Source organism: Monodelphis domestica, chromosome 1 (genome assembly GCF_027887165.1).
Source record: "Monodelphis domestica isolate mMonDom1 chromosome 1, mMonDom1.pri, whole genome shotgun sequence".
In the NCBI taxonomy this organism is placed as follows: Eukaryota; Metazoa; Chordata; class Mammalia; order Didelphimorphia; family Didelphidae; genus Monodelphis; species Monodelphis domestica.
The window spans coordinates 467,800,420-467,820,748 of NC_077227.1; the positions used below are offsets into that span (position 1 = coordinate 467,800,420).

Here is a 20,329-nt window from a genome sequence, read left to right on the forward strand (position 1 = left end):
AAACATTACCGGGAAAAGCAGTTGGAGCCAAGTCAACTGCTGGACTGAGAAAAAAAGGCTTTTGGCTTTTGGCTGATGGTGGTGACTGAAGCTGAAGGGCTTTTGGTTTCTGACTGATGTGGAGAAAGAAATTAGTTGTATCTCTGGGACTTGAGTTAATCAATTTGGAGGTGACCTGGCTGATTGGCAGAAGAAGGAGGACAGTGGTCCTTATATCTCTCTCTATTTCATGTTTGTGACAGAATTGCCATTTCCCTCAATATCCTCCTTACCAAGGCTCCCTGTAGAGAACAGGGATATCCCACTCCTCTTACTTTATCCTCTACCCTTGTCCTGTCTTCCCCAAATAAACCCTTACCTGAAAAAAGAAGAGAAAAGAGTATTTCCTCTGAAATCTCATGGCTCACACGGAGTGATTTGAGGGAGAAGAAGAAAGGGGGGAAGGGAAGCTGAAAGGCTTCTGAAGAGGGAGGAAAATGGGAGGAATAAGAAGGAATAGGGAGGAGGGTAGGAAAACCTTGATCCATTAGTCATCTAGTATCAATCAAATATACACCCTCAAATAGTATCTATTACAATCCCAAATTCTCTTCCTCCTTCCCACCCCTCCCCCTCCACTCCCGGAGGCAGTAAGCAGTCTGATAAAGATTTTACCTGTGGAATCATGTAAACCCTTTTTCCATGTTAGTCATTTTGCAGAGGAGATCTCAAAGAAAAAGAGTAGAAAGTGAAATGTATCGGATGATGCTAGACTGATTTTTCAAGGTTACAAGGGTCATGGCTGTTAGTGTTTGCCCTGTGTTGTTCCCTTCTGTTTCACTCAAAGGGCCTGTTCTACACCTCAATGGATCACCTGACCTGGCTACCCCTTACAGTCCATTTAACATCCTCATCCATGAGGACATGCTGTGCCTAAATTGACCAGCCAGCTGGTTGGATTGAGGAGGGAATCCACTCTCCCTTACATTAATAAGTTGGCATTCTCATTCATCAGCCTGTGTCTTGGGTGAAGCAGGGCCTGATTCACCTCCAGTTAGACGGCTGAGAAGAGGTTTCTGTTATTTCAGAGCTGAGGACTAGACCCTGCAGCCTGTGATGTCCCAGCTGAGGTGAAAGAGCCTTAGGACATTTAGCCAGAGCCAGAGGGCCAATAGCTGGCCTCCTTATTCTTTGTTTTGTTTTTTCTTTTGATTGCTCACTCCAGTTTCCAAAATATTTTTGGCATGAAATCAGCCTCATGGTCTCCAAGTCATTGTTTGCACTACCATCTTCAAAGAATTAGACAAGTTGTACACACTAGACCTTGGTTTGAATCCTGACTCTTCCTATCCCTGTATGCTGTGTGTCTTTGGACAAGTTACTTCCCCTCTCTGGGCCTCAATCTCTTAATTGTCAACATGGAATCTAGATGTCCCCAAACTTGCAGCTTGGAGGGATTTGGCGATCCCCAGTTTATTTAGTTTGGAGGTAGAAACTCTAGGTTTGACCTTGTCACAGGAGAGTTCCTCCCTGAGGGAAAGTCCTACCTCTGGTCTCAGGCTAACAATAGACCTTGAGTTAGTTCTGTTTTTGCCTTAGTAGCTTCTCCCGTTGTACCACATTCTCCTTTCCAGGATCGAACTCGGGACCTTTGACTTATGAGACTGACACACCACCTACTGCACTCAAGGTCTTTTATTAGCCTGAGACCAGTGAGGTAGGACTTTCCCTCAGGGAGGAACTCTCCTGTGACAAGGTCAAACCTGGGGTTTCTACCTCCAAACTAAATAAACTGGGGATTTCCTCTAAGCTACAAGTTTAGGGACTTCTAGATTCCACATTGACATAATCTATAAAAGAAAGAACTCCGGCTGGATGATCAACAAAATCTTTCAACTCTAAATCCTATGATCCGATGACCGATTGACAGCCCTAAGGAGAAAGAGAATACACATTATATAATTCTCTCCATTCCAGATTATAGCCCAGACTCTCAGAGGCAGTTAGGGCTGGGGGGACGCTGCCCAGTGGTAATAATGCTATCTATTTCTTTCTTGCTGTTGGTTTAGGTGGAGTGTATTGATGAGCAACATGCAAACGATGCCCTCGAGGAGGTAACTATATATATATGACCTTTTTCTCTTTCTTTCCTTTGAGGGGTTGGGATGGAGGGGAAAGGACAGACCGAATAGGGAGCATCAATATAGTTCTCTTAAGGACAAGACAAGTAAGGCTTTAGAAGAAATGGCAAGATTTGTTGCTAAAAATAATGGTTACACGGCAATATTGAAGGATGGTCAACTGGGAAAGACCTAAATGCTCTGATCAAGACAATGACGTAAGACAGTTCTAAAGGACTCATGAGGAAAAATGCTATCCACCTCCAGAGAGAGAACTCATGAACTCTGAGTGAAGACAGACATCTTTTTTTTTTACTTTATTTTTCTTGTGTGTGTGTGTGTGTGTGTGTTTATTTTCTTTCACAACATGGTCAATATGGAAATATGCTTTGCCACAGTGACAATGTAAACTGTCTCCTATCTAGTCCTGCCTTCAGAAATGTATAAAAGGAAAAATGGAAGCCATTCCTTTTAAAGTGGATAGGGAAAACGGGAAAGATTTGTTTTGCATGGGGAGAGGGACAACATTTTGAATAGAACAAATAACTCATTCAATTAAGATTTTACTTAGTTTAGTATCCAGAGAACAAGGTCAAGTCATTGATCCTTATGGAACCTATGCTTCAGTCATTTTAAGGAAGGTGACCCAAGAAAACTCTAGAAAGAAAAGGATAGTAATTTAGAAAACTGGAAACAGGAAGCAAGAAGAAAAATATTGCAGAATATCTGTATTTATGCTGTCTTAAAATAAAATTTGTTGTTCAGTTATGTCCTATATACCTATAGCTATAGCTATATATGTTTTGTATGATCTCATACATTTTTGACCTCAATGGGTATGGGGTAAGTGAGATTTAATAATTTAACTGAAATTAACATTAAATATTTGATCACTTTTCAGGTCAGTGAATTTTATTTTCAGCAAAAATTCCCTAGATTTTTTTGTTTATTTAAAATCATTATAGCCACAATGAGGTTGGTTTTTTTTTCCCCCCATTTCTTGGTAAAGTGAAGCCAATATAAAAATGGGACACAGACATATAAAGTCTCATTTGGATTGGAGGAAGACAAACAATGTAATTTAATAGTTTTTGCCCCATTGCAAAGAGGCAACACAATATAGTGGATAGAGAGCTTTTTCTTTCTCTGACTCATCTGAACATTGTGATCCCGGACAAGGTACTTAATGTCTCAATGCTCTAGCAAACTTTCTAAGTCTATAAAGTTGCACAGAGGAAGTTCTTCAACAGGATGGAGGTAAAGAGAATAAGTGCTTATATAACTCTCTGTGCTAAGCATAAGCAATAAAAATACAGAAAGAAACACTCTTAATCCTATCACATAATGAGATATTATATAAAACTGAGGAATTGGCAATTTTTTAACTTGTTTGCCTTACATTTAATAAATGAATAAATAAGTGAATGAATGGAGTCAGGTATTGCCTCTGTCAGAGTACAGCATTTCACACACTATTATTTATGCTTGTGAATACGGAGTTCCAGACATTTCTAAGGTTCCTTTGTAAGTCAATTGTTTGTATATTAAAAAGAACTTTTCCATAGAAACAATATTATAAGCAGCTAGGCTCAGTGGATTGAGTGCCAGACCTGGAGTTGGGGGTCCTGGGTTCAAATTTGCCCTCAGATACTTCCTAACTCTGTGACCTGGGCAAGTCATTTGGCCTAGTCCTTATCTCTCTTCTGCCTTAGAACTGATAATTGTATTTATACTAAGACAGAAGGTAAGGGTTTTTTTGTTTTTTTAAAGATGAACTTCTAGACTGAAGGCTCCATCTGGGCAGGGATCTTTGTATCTTCCCCATTTATTAACACATATTTATTAGTCACTTATCCTGTTAGAGTACTGAGTGGTGGGTATTGTAGAAGACACAAAGTGTAAATGAGACACTGCTTCTGTCCTGAGAAGCTTCCAGTCTCCGCTAGTACCTCACATGATATCCTGCACACAATACATATTTAATAAACATTTATTGAATTGAGATGGATTCCAACGAAAAGTCTGTTGAACTGAGAATGTGACTAAAATATTGAAAATCCCATACGATTGGACAGTACTTTATAATTTATCTCATTAGAACTATATACTAGTCCTTTGAGGTAGAGAAGTAGGATACATATAAAATACATATGATGTATTAAAATATATTTTATTGACAACTTTGGTCTTTACTTCATAGTCATTTCTGAACCACCTGTATCATCACTCCTGCCCATACTCTCAGCATCAGACCCACCCTTAAAGAATGGACAGAGAGCAAGGCCTGGAGATGGAAGGTCCTAGAGTCAAATCTTACCTCAGACACTCCCTAGCTGTCTTGGAATTGATATGATACTCAGTATTGATTCTAAGAGGGAAGATAAGTGTTTAAAAAATACTTGAGCAAAACAACCTCCTTTTAAAAAAAATCTTCATCTGACAATGTGGACAGATGAAATAATCCTCCAGCTCTTTATCCCTCTCTACTAAGAGGAGGGAAGTTTTATTTATTTATTTTTAACCCTTACCTTCTGCCTTAGAAAGAATCAATACTATGTATTGGTTGTAAGGCAGAAGAGTGGTAAGGGCTAGGCAATGGGGGTTAAGTAACTTGCCCAGGGACACACAGCTAGGATTTGAACCCAGGACCTCCCATCCCTAAGCCTGGCTCTCAACCCACTGAGCCATCCAGCTGCCTTCCCCCTTATAAGCTCTTTTACACGACAAACCTTCAAATACTAGAAGAATTCCCTACGATTTGATTTCTCTTTTCACGTCCATGTCCATTTCTTTCAATCGATCCACACAGGGCATGAACTCTAGTCTCCTCACTGTCCATACCTGGAATCTCTCTGGAATTTATCTAACTGGAATTTATCAATGTCCTTTCTACAATGTGGCCCCCAGAAATGGATGCCATGTTCTGGTAGACTGGAAAGAGGAGAAAGATGACTTGTGGACACTTGCTCTAAATACTCTTTGGCTTCTCATTAATGGAAACTAAGACTCCGCTGGGCAGAGAAGGGTGGGTGTGCTAGGATGTGGGGAATCCCCTAACTCTCAACACTCCTTATCTTTGTAAGAGAAGCCAGAAAACATAGGGCACTTACCCCCATGGATTCTGGAGGTCAGCGCTTCAGACTGAGGCTCTCCTGGCATCTCTCTTTATGTACAGGTCATTTGGGTGTAAGCCAAGGGTTCATAAACAAGAGAGACTATTTTGTTTTGTTTTGGGATGTATTTAGAATGTTTTTCCATGGTTACATGATTCTTATTCTCCGCCCCCCCCCCCCCTTCCCTCTCTCCTCCCAGAGCTTACAAACAATTCCATTGGGTTATACATGCATCATTGTTCAAAACCCATTTCTGTATCATTACTATTTGCAAAGTGAGACTATTTTTAAAGTGCCCTCGTGAATCTTTATTTCCCTTTCCCATCTGTCTCCCCCCAAGCCTTTCTATTTTAATTTCTCCTTCTCTCCTCTCTAGGTGCCTCTCTTTCTTCTTTCTTAATATCATTGTTTCTGACTCTTTTGAACTCTCTCTTATTCTCACAGTTGCCCATTTAGTGAATTATGGGCAGGGTTTTGGGCTATTCGGGAGGGTCTCTGATTCATTCCTTTCGCTTTTGGTCAGGATACAGGGGAGGAATGCTGAGTAACTGCTTTTAGCTTCCTTTTCTGCTTTCTCCCCCACAGATGATGCCATTGCTGAAACTTCAGCACTTGCATATCTCTACCTACATAGAACTTTTTATCACCTGGAACAAAGAGGTAAGAGCAAACCAGTTCCCTCAGCATCCCCAGAGGTCAAAGTCCTGGACCTTTTGACTGACTGATTTAATATTTAATGGGCTGTGTGGACTGGACAAATTCAATGCAAAGTACACTGCCTAGGTCCTGGAAGCCAACAAGGAGAAGGGCAAAGTATTCTGGGACTTTGGTCTTCCAATCTTAAGCTTTGATCTTTATCATATGCTGAATTCAGGGGGAGGGGGTTGGGGCAAAAGAGCAGTTAGTGGGTTGGCTGAAGGCACACTGCCAGGTTTAGTGCCCTGAGCTCTGGATACCCTTAAAAGGGTGCTTAATAAGGCCTTCTTAATCAAGATAAAGGGTGAAGAGCTCTGGCTCTGCCCTAGTGAGTCAACGTAGGCTTCCGGGAGGAAGTGGGCCCTGTGGTTGGTTTTGAAAGAGAGGATCAATAAAGTAGGCTCCTATATATAGTTCTTCCCAGAACCCCCTTTTAAGGAGAGAACTCTGGCCAGCCATATCTTTTTTTTTTAATTAATTAATTTAGTTAATTTAGAACATCCTTCCTTAGTTACAATAATCACATTATTTCCCTCCCTCCCCTTCACCCACCCTTTCGCAGCCAACAAGCAATTCCACTGGATATTGCATGTGTCCTTGATCAGAACTTATTTCCATGCTGTTGATGTTTGCACCAGGATGTTCATTTAGAGTCTACATCCCCAACCATATCCTTTCAATCCATGTATTCAAGCAGTTGTTTTTCTTTGGTGTTTTTACTCCCACAGTGTTTCCTCTGAATGTGTATAGTGCTTTTTCTCATAGATCCCTCCGGGTTGTTCAGGATCACCTGGCCAGCCATATCTTCCTTGCCTTTTCTTCTCCTATCTTTACTCAGGACTTTCTTTTTTTCAATCCTTAGTTCAACCATCTCCCTGTCCCTTTACTACTTTTATGTGCTCCATTAGAATGTAAGCTTCTTGAGGGCAGGGATCTCTTTACTGCTTATATTTGTATGCCTGACACTTTGTGAACTGATTGACTAAGAGACTGCTCTTAGCTGACAGGATTGGGAAAATGATTCCAAATCCCTTCTCTTTTAACTCACATTAACTGAAAAACTTTTTTTATTATGAACAAAAATCTCATGCATTTCAAAATACAAAGAACAGAAACAAGGATTGTCTCTAAAACCTTGAATTTCTGTTACATTTATATATATATATGTACATATATACATATTGCTTGTTTTTAAAGTGTATCTTAAATTTGTCAATAGAATAAACATTTATATTTGTTGTGGTTGTTCGACCCTACTTGGGGTTTCTTGGCCACAACACTAGAGTGGTTTTCCATTTCCTTCTCTGGCTCATTTTACAGATGAGGAAACTGAGGCAAATAGGGTTAAGTGACTAGGCCAGGATCACTTAGCTCAGAAGTAACTGATTTGATTTGAACTCAGGAAGGAGTCTTCCTACCTCCAGGCCTGGCACTTTTATATTTCATTTAGTCCTGACAATAATGGTGGGAAATAAATGCCAATTTTAATCATCCCTATTTTATAGTTGAAGAAACTAAAGCAGACAGAGGTCACATGACTTTGCCTAAGGTCACACAACTAGTAAGTACTTAAGATTGGATTTGAACTGTCTTTTTGACAACTGTAAGTTGAATGTTAACTTTCCCCCAATCTAGTCTTCCTAAAAGAGAATATGTTCTGGAGTCAAAAAACCTAGGTTCAAATCTCACACCTCTCCAGGCCAATTACCTCACCTGTAAATGACTGGTTGGATGAGGTGGCCTCTGCTGTTACCCTCCAGTTCAGTGATCAGGTAGACAAAATGGTGGCAAAGATTCCTTCCATCACCAATAGCCTATATTCTAAGATTCTGTGATCAAAGACTATTATAGGGGGCAGCTGGGTGTCTCAGTGTATTGAGAGCCAGGTCTCGAGATGGAAGGTCCTGGACTCAAATTTAGCCTTAGATACTTCTTACCTGTGTGACCCTGGATAAGTCACTTAACCCCCATCACCTCACCCTTTCTTTTCTTCTGCCTTGAAACCAATACACAATATGGATTCTAAGATGGAAGATAAGGATTATTGTTATTTTTAAAATTTTAAATATAAGCTATGTCCGAGGTGCTGGATATAATGGCAAGCCTGATGCTGAGATACCTACTCCCATGCCACTAAAAACTAAACTAGGGTCTGATTTCTTTTTCAGATTTCATCTCTGTTTCTTTGCTTGGTGATGAAGTATACAGGGAAAGGAAACTTAAGTGATCTGATTGCAGGACATAGAGATCTGAAGAAGAAAATAGACGTTATGGTAAAACCCTTTACAAGGAGGCCCAGTGGGATCCTTTGCCTTCCTTTTTAGTCGACCCCAAAGCTGTAAACAGGGAAACAGGAACACTATATGGGATGAAGGTATCAAGCTTGGCAGAGCTTGGTCCCCACCTCTACCTTTGATTAAATTAAACCATGCCCACCTGTAAACTAGGCAGCATCCTGTTTCTGTTTACAAGTTGTATCAGTATCCTTCATAGTCCCCACACCCTTAGAATCCTTTAAGCTACATGCATTTGGCTGGTCACACAGATACAAGGGACTTATTAGAAAAAAGGGATTAGCTTGTTTTGGTTGTCAATCCTCAGATATGTGCCAAGGAGAAAAGAGACAAACCACTTCTCCTAGCTGGTTCAGACATTCACCTGCCTGAAGACAGAAGGAAGGCCTCTCCTAAGGTCCTTCTAGCTTTGTGATTCTGTGGATTCTTTTCCAGATAATGGAAAAATTCCTGGGGCAGGTATTGGATGCTGTGGAGTACCTGCATCGGATGGATGTGATTCACAGGTGACTGGGAATTCTAAACTTTTTCTTGTTGGTGGCTCTTGTCTTACTAAATAATAGTTCTCATTTGTAGAGTCCTGTAAGGTGTACTTTCTTCACAAAGATTTTGTAAGGCAGGTAATTAAAATACTATTATTCCTAGAAAGGTCAAGGGTCTGCCCAGGGGTGCACACCTACTATTATCCCTGGAAATACTATTTAGTACTATTAGAATAGAATTAAAATACTGTAAAAATTAAAATTAATATATAATAATTTTAAATATTATATTTTTATAAGATTTATTAATAATCACTAGAAGTAACAAAATAAAACCACGTGCCCATAGCTAATATCCTAGCTCAAACAGCCTGCTCCACCAAGGTCCTGACCCAGGAAGAAAAGAAAGCTAGCCATGGAAGACCACCCTATTTATCTCCTGTCTACAGCAGCATGTAATGACAGGAAGTCAGTGGCTCCTGGGAAATGTAGTTCAAAGGTACAAGATTTCCAATTACCCATTACTGTTATCCCATGAAATACTATTTAATACTCTTGGAATAGAATTAAAATACTGTTATCCCCACCCTGGGGTGCATACCCAGTTACTACCGTGGACACACGGGTCTTCAGACTCTAAGATCTACTCTTTTCACTGGAATATGCTGTCTCTTATTTCATGAAGGATGTGACTCACTTAGGTAAGAGGGCGCATAGCACAGGTCGGGAGAACTGCCAATCTGGAGGAGCCAGGGAAGTGTAATTAACAGGGTTCTGTGGACGCTGCGGGGCATAGGTAGAGAGACCAAATGTCACCGAGGTAACCTTTGCCCCTGCGCTCTTTTCTGACTCCTACCTACAAGGGAACAGGAGGCGTGCGCTATTCTAAAGTACAAGAGGCCCGATAACAGGAACCATAAGGAATGAGATTAAGCCCCATTCATAATCTTTGCTCTTTGGTTGGGGAGGCAGTATATATAGTTTGAGATTTAGAGCAGCCAGTATTTAAAGATGAGCTCTCTAATATTCCTGACTTTTTGTCTTCCTTGGTCAAGTCACTTTATTACTCTGAGCCTCTTTCTGTAAAATGAAGATGTAAGGCTCGAAAGCCTTGGTGGGGGAAAGGAATGGAATAAGCATGTTTTTAGCCTATTATTTGATAGGCACTGTCCTGAGTACTTTTACAAATATGATTTCATTTGATCTTCCTAACAATCCTAAGTACAATTATTATTCTTCCCATTTTACACTTGAGGAAACTGATGCAGAGATTGAAGTGATTTGCCCAGGGGCATCTGAGGCTGGATTTGAATTTAGGACTTTCTTACTCCAGGCTCAGGGCCCTATATTCTGTACCACCAGCTATCTCAGTAGAGCCTCAATATTTGTAAGAATGGAAAAATATGTGAATTAGGTCTTAATTTTTCACCTAGCAAAGAGGGCTTTGGTCTTCAGCAAATACTCTCAGGTTATTGGGATTTTAAAGAGAAGGGATATGAGCATCTGGTTTGAAGGTTAGAGTGCAAAGGTGGGGCCTCAGGACCTGCTGCTGCTTTGTTATCTGAACCCGGAAACAGATTGAAGTGATAGGGCTCTTAAATTTATTTCAGGAACATCAAGCCATCCAACATCATATTGATGGGTGACAGCTACTGCATGCTTGAGGACTTGGCTGTTGAATCACTAATGCTTGATGAGGCAAAGTGGAAGATCCGAGCCCTGGAAGGTAGTTTCAATTGGCCTCCATTGGTTTTTTAAAGCTATGTACAACTTTTTTGAAAGCTTCTGGGAGGGGCAGCTAAGTATCTCAGTGGATAGAGAGCCAGGTCTGGGGCTGGAGGATGTGGGTTCAAATCTAGCCTCAGACACTTTCTAGCTATGAGACCCTGGGCAAGTCACCTAAACCCAATTGCTGAGCCCTTGCCAGTCTTCTTAGAATCCATACAAAACAGAAGATAAGGGTTTAAAAATAACAACTTCTTGGGGGCAGCTGGGTAGCTCAGTGGATTGAGAGCCAGGCCTAGAGGCCCTAGTTTCAAATCTGTCCTCAGATACTTCCTAGCTGTGTGACCCTGGGCAAGTCACTTGACCCCCATTGCCTAGCCCTTACCACTCTTCTGCCTTGGAGCCAATACACAGTATTGATTCCAAGACAGAAAGTGAGGGTTTAAAAAAAATTAAAAAAAAAAACAACTTCTCACAAAGCTGTTGGAGACTTCTCTGGTGGTACTCAAAATGGAATCAGACTGGGTTTTGGCAAACTAAAGTAACACTTAGTTCTATTGCCTCCTCCAAATCCCTAAGAGTTAGTAATGCCAAAATGTGCCCAACCTATGAGGCAGGCCTTTGGGCACACGGTGGATGCTGAGTCTGCAGTATCAATAAATGAAATTTCTAGGATATTAGATTGAATGCTATACATATATCCTGCTCACCAGATAAAACCTTAAAAAAAAAAAAAACCCTTATCTTCCGTCTTAGAAGGGATACCAAGTACAGATTCTAAGGCAGAAGAATGGTTAGAAGGGCTAGGTGATTGGGGTTAAGTAACTTGCCCAGAGTCACACAGCCAGGAAGTATCTGAGGCTAAATTTGAACCCAGGTCCTCCAATTCTATACCTTGCACTCCCTAGCTACCCCGCTACCAGCTACAACCTTAAGCACACCAAAAAGAACAAAAAGATGTGACAATTGATCAAAGACTTCCCTGGTATAAATACAAGATCATTACAAAAATCCAGAGGCAGCATAAATTGAAGAAAAAGCCCTGGATCTGGAATCCAAAGACCAGGGCTCAATCCCAGTGTGGCTACTTATCCCTGTGTGACCTCGCTAAATCTCTTCCCCTTCCTGGGGCGATTTCCAAGGCCCTCATGAACGAATCCCTCCCTGCCTCTCCAGTTGTCTTATTCTTCGCTCCCCAACAGTGCTCTTCAGGCCACTGACACAGGTCTCCTAGCTATTCCATGAACAAGACTCCCCGTCTGTGCGTTCTGGCCTCTTCTCAGGCCCTCTCTTGTTCCTGGAACACTCTCTCTTCTACTTGGACAATTGACCTCCCGGGTTTCCTTTAAGCCTCAACTAATCTCACCTTCTACAGGAAGCCTTCCCCAACTTAATTTAAGTGCATTATTCCCTATTTGTATATATTTGTTTGCAGGTTACTCTCCCCCGTTAGACTGGGAGCTCCTAGAGGGCAGGGACTGCCTTTTGCCTTTTTCTGTATCCTTAGCCTTGCACATAGTAGGCATTTGATAAATATGTTTATCGATTGATTGACTAATCTGTAAAATCAGGAGGTTGGGCTGGAGGGCCTCAGAGGTCCTTTCTCTCTCTAGATCTAATCTCTTTCTCTAAGAGAAAGAACTCCACTTCTCCTTTCAGATGAAATTGTTCAAGCAACCTCTCTTGAACTCCCAGGATACATGGGCAGGAGCGAACAGACCCCTCACCTTTGAGAGAAGGGACCAGAGCAAAAGTAGTTCTGGGTACATGGTGGGTTTGGAGATTTTTTTTTAAACCCTTACCTTCCATCTTAGAGTCATGGCTCCAAAGAAGAGTGGTCAGGGCTAGGCAGTGGGGGTTAAGTGACTTGCCCAGGGTCACACAGTTAGGAAGTGTCTGAGGCCAGACTTGAACCTAGGACCTTCCATCTTAGAGTCATGACTCCAAGGCAGAAGAATGATAAGGGCTAGGCAATGGGGGTTAAGTGACTTGCCCAGGGTCACACAGTTAGGAAGAATCTGAGGCCAGACTTGAACCTAGGACCTTCCATCTTAGAGTCATGACTCCAAGGCAGAAGAATGATAAGGGCTAGGCAATGGGGGTTAAGTGACTTGCCCAGGGTCCCACAGTTAGGAAGAATCTGAGGTCAGATTTGAACCCAGGACCTCCTGTCTCTAGACTTGGATCTCCATCCACTTACTTAGCTACCCAGCTGCCCCCCTTAGAGACATTCTAAGGAAGGACAGCCTAGATGATAAAGAAGAAAAGGCAAGGAATTGGGTAGACAGGGTTTGAAGCTTGAAAATGATTGTTTTAGATAGCTTAGTCCTAATTTGAATATCAATTAATTAATCATTGGAACATATGTGCTAGGTATTGTGTTAGAACTTGAGGATACAAAGACAAAAGTGACCTAATCCTTGTTCATAAGATATTTAAACAATAAGTTTTTTTCCTTCTCCGCTTAAAGAGACTCTTATTATGGATCCCTGAATTCTGTCCACAAGATTTATCTATGGGACTTCACTAATAGAAGTTTGTTGAATGATTCTTTCAGTAGAAAAAAATGGTATTGTTGCCATTGCTAAAAATATTTCTAGAATTCTAATATACATAGTTGGAAGGATGCTGGGAGTATACCCAGCCTAACGCTCCCATTTTACAGATGGAAAAATTGTAGTCCAGGGAGGGGAAGGGATTTTGTTGCCCAAGGACACAAAATCTAGAGTTATAAAATGATTTATCCAGGGTCATATGGCCAGTAAGTGGCAGAGTACTAACCTCTTTTTATAACATCTGGAACAGGTTAGTAAAAGGAAATGGGGTGTCTAGGAGATGCCTCTAACCTTTGATATTGAAAGCAACATCAGGGTTCCACGTTCAAATTTGACCTCTGATACTTCCTAGCTGTGTGACCCTGGGCAAGTCCCTTAACTCCCATGGTCTAGACTTATCACTCTTCTGCCCTGGAACCAAAATACCATATTGATTATAAGACAGAAGGTAAGAGTTTATTTATTTTTTTAAGAAATAAAAGAAAAAAGAAAGTAACATCCCCTATGTGGAAATTATCCGATTGGATCATTTCTAAGATACTAGCTCTAACGTTCTATGCTTTTGTGATCTTTGGTACTCCTGTCACAGGGAGGATCCTAGACTGGTTAGATTATATCTGGCCCAATGTGGCTGTGCTGATGTCCATGCCCATAGCCCCACCCCAGCCTTCTCCCTAGAGGCAAGTATGTGGGCTGGAAGTCTCCTCCTTGAGTATTTCTGGTATGGGGAATCCTCAGGGGGCTAGGCCAGGTTGAAGGCTGATTTAGGAGCTTAGTTCTGCACCAAGAGGCGCCAACAGATCTAACGCTGTTTTTCCAAACTTGCTCCCAACAGAACCATCTTTCAAGTCCTGGATGGCTCCTGAAGCTCTTGAGTTCTCATTCAGCACTAAATCAGACGTCTGGTCTCTTGGCTGCATCATCCTAGATATGGCCACTTGTTCTTACTTAACGGTGAGTCCTCCAGCAAGCCCTCTTTCCTTCTTGCCGTCTTGAATAATCTGTCTAGGATATACAGAAGCAATTGGTGAACAGAATAGTTGCCAGGGAGTTTCACTAAACACCACTTGCTCTGTCCTTTTTCTTGCTTTCACTAAAGAAACAGACTGTGGGCAAACCATTGTCCTGTGCACTTTAAGAGGGAGCCAATGTGGGGCAGCTGGGTAGCTCAGTGGATTGAGAGCCAGGCCTAGAGATGGGAGGTCCTTGGTTCAAATCTGGCCTCAGACACTTCCTAGATGTATGACCCTGGGCAAGTCACTCGACCCCCATTGCCTAGCCCTTACCACTCTTCTGTCTTAGAACCAATAATTAGTATTGATTCTAAAACAGAATGGGAGGAAAGAAAAAGAAACAAAGAAAGATTAGCTGGAATCAAATCCTGAAGGATATTAAATGCCAGAGGGATTTGTTTTTCACTTTAGAAGTCATAGAGAGCAACAGTAGCTTCTTGCATTTTAGGAATATTGATTTGATAACTATGTGAAGGTTTGGAAAGGAAAGATATAGGATGCATGAAAGACAATTAGGAGGCTGTTGCAATTGTCCAGGCAAGAGATGATGAGGATCTGAAGGTGGTTATGGGTGTGAGTGGAGAGGTGACAAATGCCATGGAGGGAAAAAATGGATAAGTTTTGGTAACTGATTGGATTTATTTTATTATTTATTTTTTTAAAATCCTTACCTTCCATCTTAGAATTAATACTGTGTATTGGTTCCAAGGCAGAAGAATGGTAAGGGCTAGGCAATGGGGGTCAAGTGACTTGCCCAGGGTCACACGGCTGGGAAATGTCTGAGGTCATATTTGAACCTAGGACCTCCTGTTTCCCGGCCTGGCTCTCAATCCACTGAACTACCTGCTGTCCCCTAACTGATTGGATTTAGAGGGGGCAAGAGTAAAGAGAAAAAGATGACTTGGGGGTTATGAACTTGAGTGACTGAAAGAATGTTGGCACTCTTATTAAATAGGTGGAAATTAGCAAGGATAAATTTAAGGTTATTTAAGGAATGATAATCATTTCAATTTAGGGTGTTGTTGAGTTTGGGATGCCTATGGGGCATCCAGATAGAGATGGCTGGTAGCAGCTGAAAATGCAAAATCTGAGTTTAGGAGAGACAAAAAAGCTAGATAGGCATATTTAGGAATAATCTGACTAGAGATGATAGCCAAAACCACCCCCTGAGATCAGAGAGATAAGAAGAGATTCTAGGGGAAAAGGAGTCTGAGAAAGACTAGTCCATCAGGAAGGAAGAGAACCATGATGGAACTGTGTCCCAGAAACCCAGGGGAAAAGAGAATATTTAGAAGGGGAAGCTGTTCAACAGCATCCAACACTATAGAATTGTCAAGAAAGAAAGCTAAGAAAAAGTCTTTGGATTTACCGGGAAAGATATAATTTGTGACCTTGGCAAGAGTGGTACCATCTGCCCTCCAAGAAAGAAGTGGAGTTTGACTGCAAACTTCAGCACACTGTATTTCATTTTCTTTCTTTTTTTTCTTTTTTCTATTTGAGAACTCTTCCACAAAATGACTAGTAGGGAAAAATGTTTTACATGATTTTGTGTGTAAAATCTGTATCAGACTACTTACAGTCTCAGGGAGTGGGGAGAGCAGGGAATGAAGAAGGGAGGGTCAGAAGAAGGGAAGGAATTTGGAACTCAAAACTTGTTTTAAAAATGAATGTAAAAATTGATTTTGCATGAAATAGGGGGGAAAATATTTTTTAGAAAAAGATGGAGGAGATCTGAGCATGTTTATAAACAGCAGGAATGAAATCAGTAGATGTGGAGATTGAAAATTAGGGAGAGTGAAGGAATGAGCTGAGGAGAACAGCCTCCAGGAATAAAAAGCAAGGGATAGGGTCAAGGGCACAAGCAGAAGAGCTGGTATTGACAAGGAGATAGGCCACCTCATCATGTCATCACCATCACCATCTCACTTGTCCTCTTCTGGATGTATTCCAGCCTGTCAATGCCCTTTCTAAAAGATGGTGACAGAAATGAACATAGTAGTGCTGATGGGATTTGACCAGCACAGAGTACAGTGACATTTACACAGCTATTGACCTCCTTGAGAATTGGGACCATATTTTATCTATCTACTACTGTTACCTGAATATAGTAGTCACTAACAAGTTTTGTTAAGGGTGTGAATGAATTTCTTTCATCCCTAACATTATTGGTTCTCTATTCTGAATCCATCTTCTACAGTCCATTCTATTCTTATCCTTCTTGGCTCTATATACTAAGATTTGATGTTCTAAAAGTCTTGTAAGCTTTCGTGTTCTATGAATTTATTAATGTCTGAATCTCCTTTCTCTCTCCTCAGAGGCTTGATGGATTGGCTCTCCGAGAGACTATTCGCCAATCACCTCACAAGCTAAAAAAAGCATTGCGGAAAATTCAGAATCATGATATTGCCAAAGCTGATAAGATTAGTGACCTTCTGAAAGAAATGCTTCGCATCAATCCAGAAGACAGAATGGCAATAAAGTGAGATTTGAGCTTTTGTCGTAAAATTTTCACTTCATTTTTCTTTTACTCACCACTCTTTATTTCCCCCTCCTTTCTGTTACTCCCCACCCTTGTTTTATCTCCTCCTACTTCTCTATAAGGTAAGGTAGGATTCTATATCCAAATGAATATGGTTATTATTCCCTCTCTGAGTCAATTATGATAAAAGTAATGTTTAAGCATTGCCCATCACCACCTTAATCTTCCCCTACACTATAATAGTTTTTCACACCTCTTCAGGGGAGAGAATTTACTCCCTTCCCTTTTGTCCCAGAGCAATTATCTTTTTCACTCCATGATTTTTTTTTTCACATCATATCATCCTAATCGGCTTACTCTCACACCTTCTATGTATACTCCCTCTAACTGCTCTCAGGATTGATAACAAATTTTAAGAATTACAAATATCATCTTTCCACATAGGAAGAAAACAGTTTGACCTTATTGAATTCCTTAAATTTTTTCTTTCTTAGATCTTTATGCTTTTCTTGAGTCTTGTATTTGGACATCAACATTTCTGTTTAGTCCTGTCTTTTTAACATGAATGCTTAGAAGTCTTCTATTTTATTAAATGACCACTTTTTCCTCTGAAAGAATATACTCAGTTTTTCTGGGTAGGTGATTCTGGGTTGTGAACCTAGATCTTTTGCCTTCTGAAATGTTATATTCCAAACATTCTAATTCTTTGATGTGGAGGCTGATAAATCCTGTGTAATCCTGACTGTAGCTCCATAGTATTTTAATTGTTTCCTTTTTGGCTATTTGCAGTATTTTCTCCTTGACTTGCGGGCTCTTGAATATAGCTATAATATTCCTGGGAGTTGTCATTTGGAGATTTATTTCAAGAGGGAATCTGTGAATTCTTTTAAATTTCAATTTTACTCTCTTGTTCAAGAATATCAGAGCAATTTTCTTCGATAATTTCTTATAATATGATCAATCTAGGCTTTTTTTTTTTTTTTAAATCATGGCTTTCAGGTAGTCCAATAATTCTTAAATTATCTCCCCTGGATCTATTTTCCAGGTCATTTTTTTTCAATATTTTATGTTTTCTTCTTTTTTCTTCTTCTTCTTTTTTTTTGTTTTATTGTTTCTTTATGTCTCAAGAAGTCATTAGCATCTAGTTGCCCAATTCTAATATTTAGAGAATGATTTTCTTCTGTAAGCTTTTGAATCTCCTTTTCCATTTGGTCAGTTCTACATTGGATTTTTATACCTCTTTTTTCCTTTTGGTTGAATTTTTCCTCTGTCTCTCTTAAATTGATTTTTTCTAAAAAACCCTTACCTTCCATCTTGGAATTAATACTGTTTATTGGTTCCAAGGCAGAGTAAGGGTTAGGCAATGGGGGTCAAGTGACTTTCCCAGAGTCACATAGCTGGGAAGTGTCTGAGGCCAGAGTTGAACCCATCTCTAGGCCTGGCTCTCAATCCACTGAGCTACCCAGCTGCCCCCTCTTAAAGTGATTTTTGAAATCCTTTTTGAGCTCTTCCAGAACTTGAGATCACTTCATACTTTTTTTTTTGTGTAAAGATATTTTATTACCAATTACATGTAATAACAATCTTCCTTACAAGTTATATGTTTTCTGAAATTATAAGATCCAGATTGTCTCCTTCCTGCCCGTCCCTCCCCCTTCCCAGAATTGATAAGCAATTTGATCTGGGTTATACATATATTATCATTCAAGATATATTCCCATATTTTTCATTGTTGTAAGAGAATACTCATATCAAACCAAAACCCCAAAATAAAAAACCCAAATAAACTTGAAAGATACTGTGCTTCAATCTGCATTCTAACTCTATAACATTCTTTTTCTAGAGGTAGATAGCATTCTTTATCATAAGGCCCTCAGAATTGTCCTGGATCATTGTATTGTTAAAAGTAGCTAAGTCTTTCATAGCTGATCATTAGACAATATTGCTATGTTCAATGTTCTCCTGGTTCTGCTTATTTCACTTGCTTTATTTAGGTCTTTCTAGCTAGCTCTTTCTGAAATAATCCTGTTAATCATTTCTTATAGCACAACAGTATTTCATCACCACCATACACTACAATTTGTTCAGCCATTCCCCAACTGATGGACATCCCTTCAATTTCCAATCCTTTGCCACCACAAAAAGAGCTACTATAAATATTATTGTATAAGTAGGCTCTTTCCCCATTTTTTTAAAACCCTTACCTTCCATCTTGGAGTCAATATTGTGTATTGGCTCCAAGCCAGAAGAGTGGTAAGGGCTAGGCAATGAGGGTTAAGTGACTTGCCCAGGGTCACACAGCTGAGAAGTGTCTGAGGTCAGATTTGAACCCAGGACTTTCCATCTCTAGGCCTGGCTTTCAATCCACTGAGCTACCCAGTGAGCTACCTACTGCCCCCCTTCCCATTTTAAAAATCTCTGTATGATACAGACTTAATGGTGTTATTACAGGATCAAAGGATATGCATTGTTTTATAGCCTTTTAGGCATAGTTCCAAATTGCTCTCCAGAATTGCTGGATCAGTTTACAATTCCACCAACAATGCATTAGTGTCCCAATTTGTTTTTATGTGTAATTTAATTTAATTTAATTTTTAGATTCTGGGAATACAAATTTTTATTTTATTTTATTTCCTTTTAAAATTTAGAATATTTTTTCATGGTTACATGATTCAATATCCCCACCACCATCACCACCGTTTCTTCCCCTCTCTAGAAGATAAGCAGTTCCACTAGGTTATACGTGCATCATTGTTAAAACCTATTTCTGTGTTATTCATATCTGCAGTAGAGCAATCCTTTAACATCAAAACCCCAATCATATCCCTATCACATTATGTGATCTATCACATATTTTTCTAATGCATTTCCGTTTCCACAGTTTTTTCTGTGGATATGGACAACATTCTTTCTCACAAGTTCCTAAGAATTGTCCTGGGTCATTGCACTGCTGCTAGTAAAAAAGTCCATTACATTTGATCGTGCAATAATATATTAGTCTCTATGTACAATGTTCTCCGATGGTGTCCCATTTTTGCTACATCCCCTCCAAAATTTATCACTTTCATATGAAAACTGCTTATTCATATCCTTTGATCATTTGTCAGTTGGAGAATGAAATTTTCCTAATATTAAACCAGCCTTGAATTCCTGGTATAAATCCCACTTGGTCATAGTGAATAACCTATGTGATATATTTTTGTAGTCTCTTTGTAAGTATTTTATTAAAGATTTTGGCATTGATATTCATTAAGGAAATTGGTCTGTAATTTTCTTTCTCTGTCATAAAAAGAATTTGCCTATTTTGCCAAATACTTTATAAAGTATTTGTATTAATTGTTCTTTAAATATTTGATAGAATTCACATATGAATCAATCTCAACATAGGGATTTTTTTCTCAGGGAGTTTTTTTTATGGCTTTTTCAATTTCTTTTTCTGAGATAGGATTATTTAAGTATTCTACCTTCATAGACCCAAGTTCAGAACCTGGAACAGTAGAGGTGGAGTTGGGAGGCTTGCTGTTGGCTCTGCCTGTACTCCTTAGTGGATCCTTGCTGCTGGCTGTGCTCCCCTCTCATCCTGGTGAACAAGACCTCTCTGCCTACCTTTTAAGTTGCTTCACTCCATCCCCTTGTTGGCTCTTTCACTCCAGAACTCATTTTGAAGCATTATTTTAAGGTTGGATTGAGAGGATTCAGGATAGTTTGAGTTTCTCCCGCTCTTATTCTGTCTTCTTGGATCAGCCTCCAGAAGGCTTGACTATTTTTCTTGATATGAAAGCACTTGGAAAAAAATTCAATAAATAGCAGCATACTCCATGTAAGTAGAGTATCATCGTTACGTGTAACACAACTGCCCACAGAGTTAATGGA

At 40.0% G+C, this 20,329-nt stretch overlaps 1 protein-coding gene across 2 annotated transcripts in view; it reads left to right on the forward strand.

The window, feature by feature from the left end:
• STKLD1 (serine/threonine kinase like domain containing 1) overlaps positions 1 to 20,329 on the forward strand; it is a 52,747-nt gene that overhangs the window by 15,772 nt on the left and 16,646 nt on the right. For both annotated transcript variants that reach the window (XM_056812649.1, XM_056812648.1), the window contains exons 3-9: positions 2,049 to 2,093; positions 5,798 to 5,872; positions 8,077 to 8,181; positions 8,638 to 8,708; positions 10,295 to 10,410; positions 13,800 to 13,918; positions 16,293 to 16,456. In XM_056812649.1, the coding sequence (XP_056668627.1) occupies positions 2,049 to 2,093; positions 5,798 to 5,872; positions 8,077 to 8,181; positions 8,638 to 8,708; positions 10,295 to 10,410; positions 13,800 to 13,918; positions 16,293 to 16,456 (695 nt within the window). The remainder of the gene's footprint in view (positions 1 to 2,048; positions 2,094 to 5,797; positions 5,873 to 8,076; positions 8,182 to 8,637; positions 8,709 to 10,294; positions 10,411 to 13,799; positions 13,919 to 16,292; positions 16,457 to 20,329) is intronic.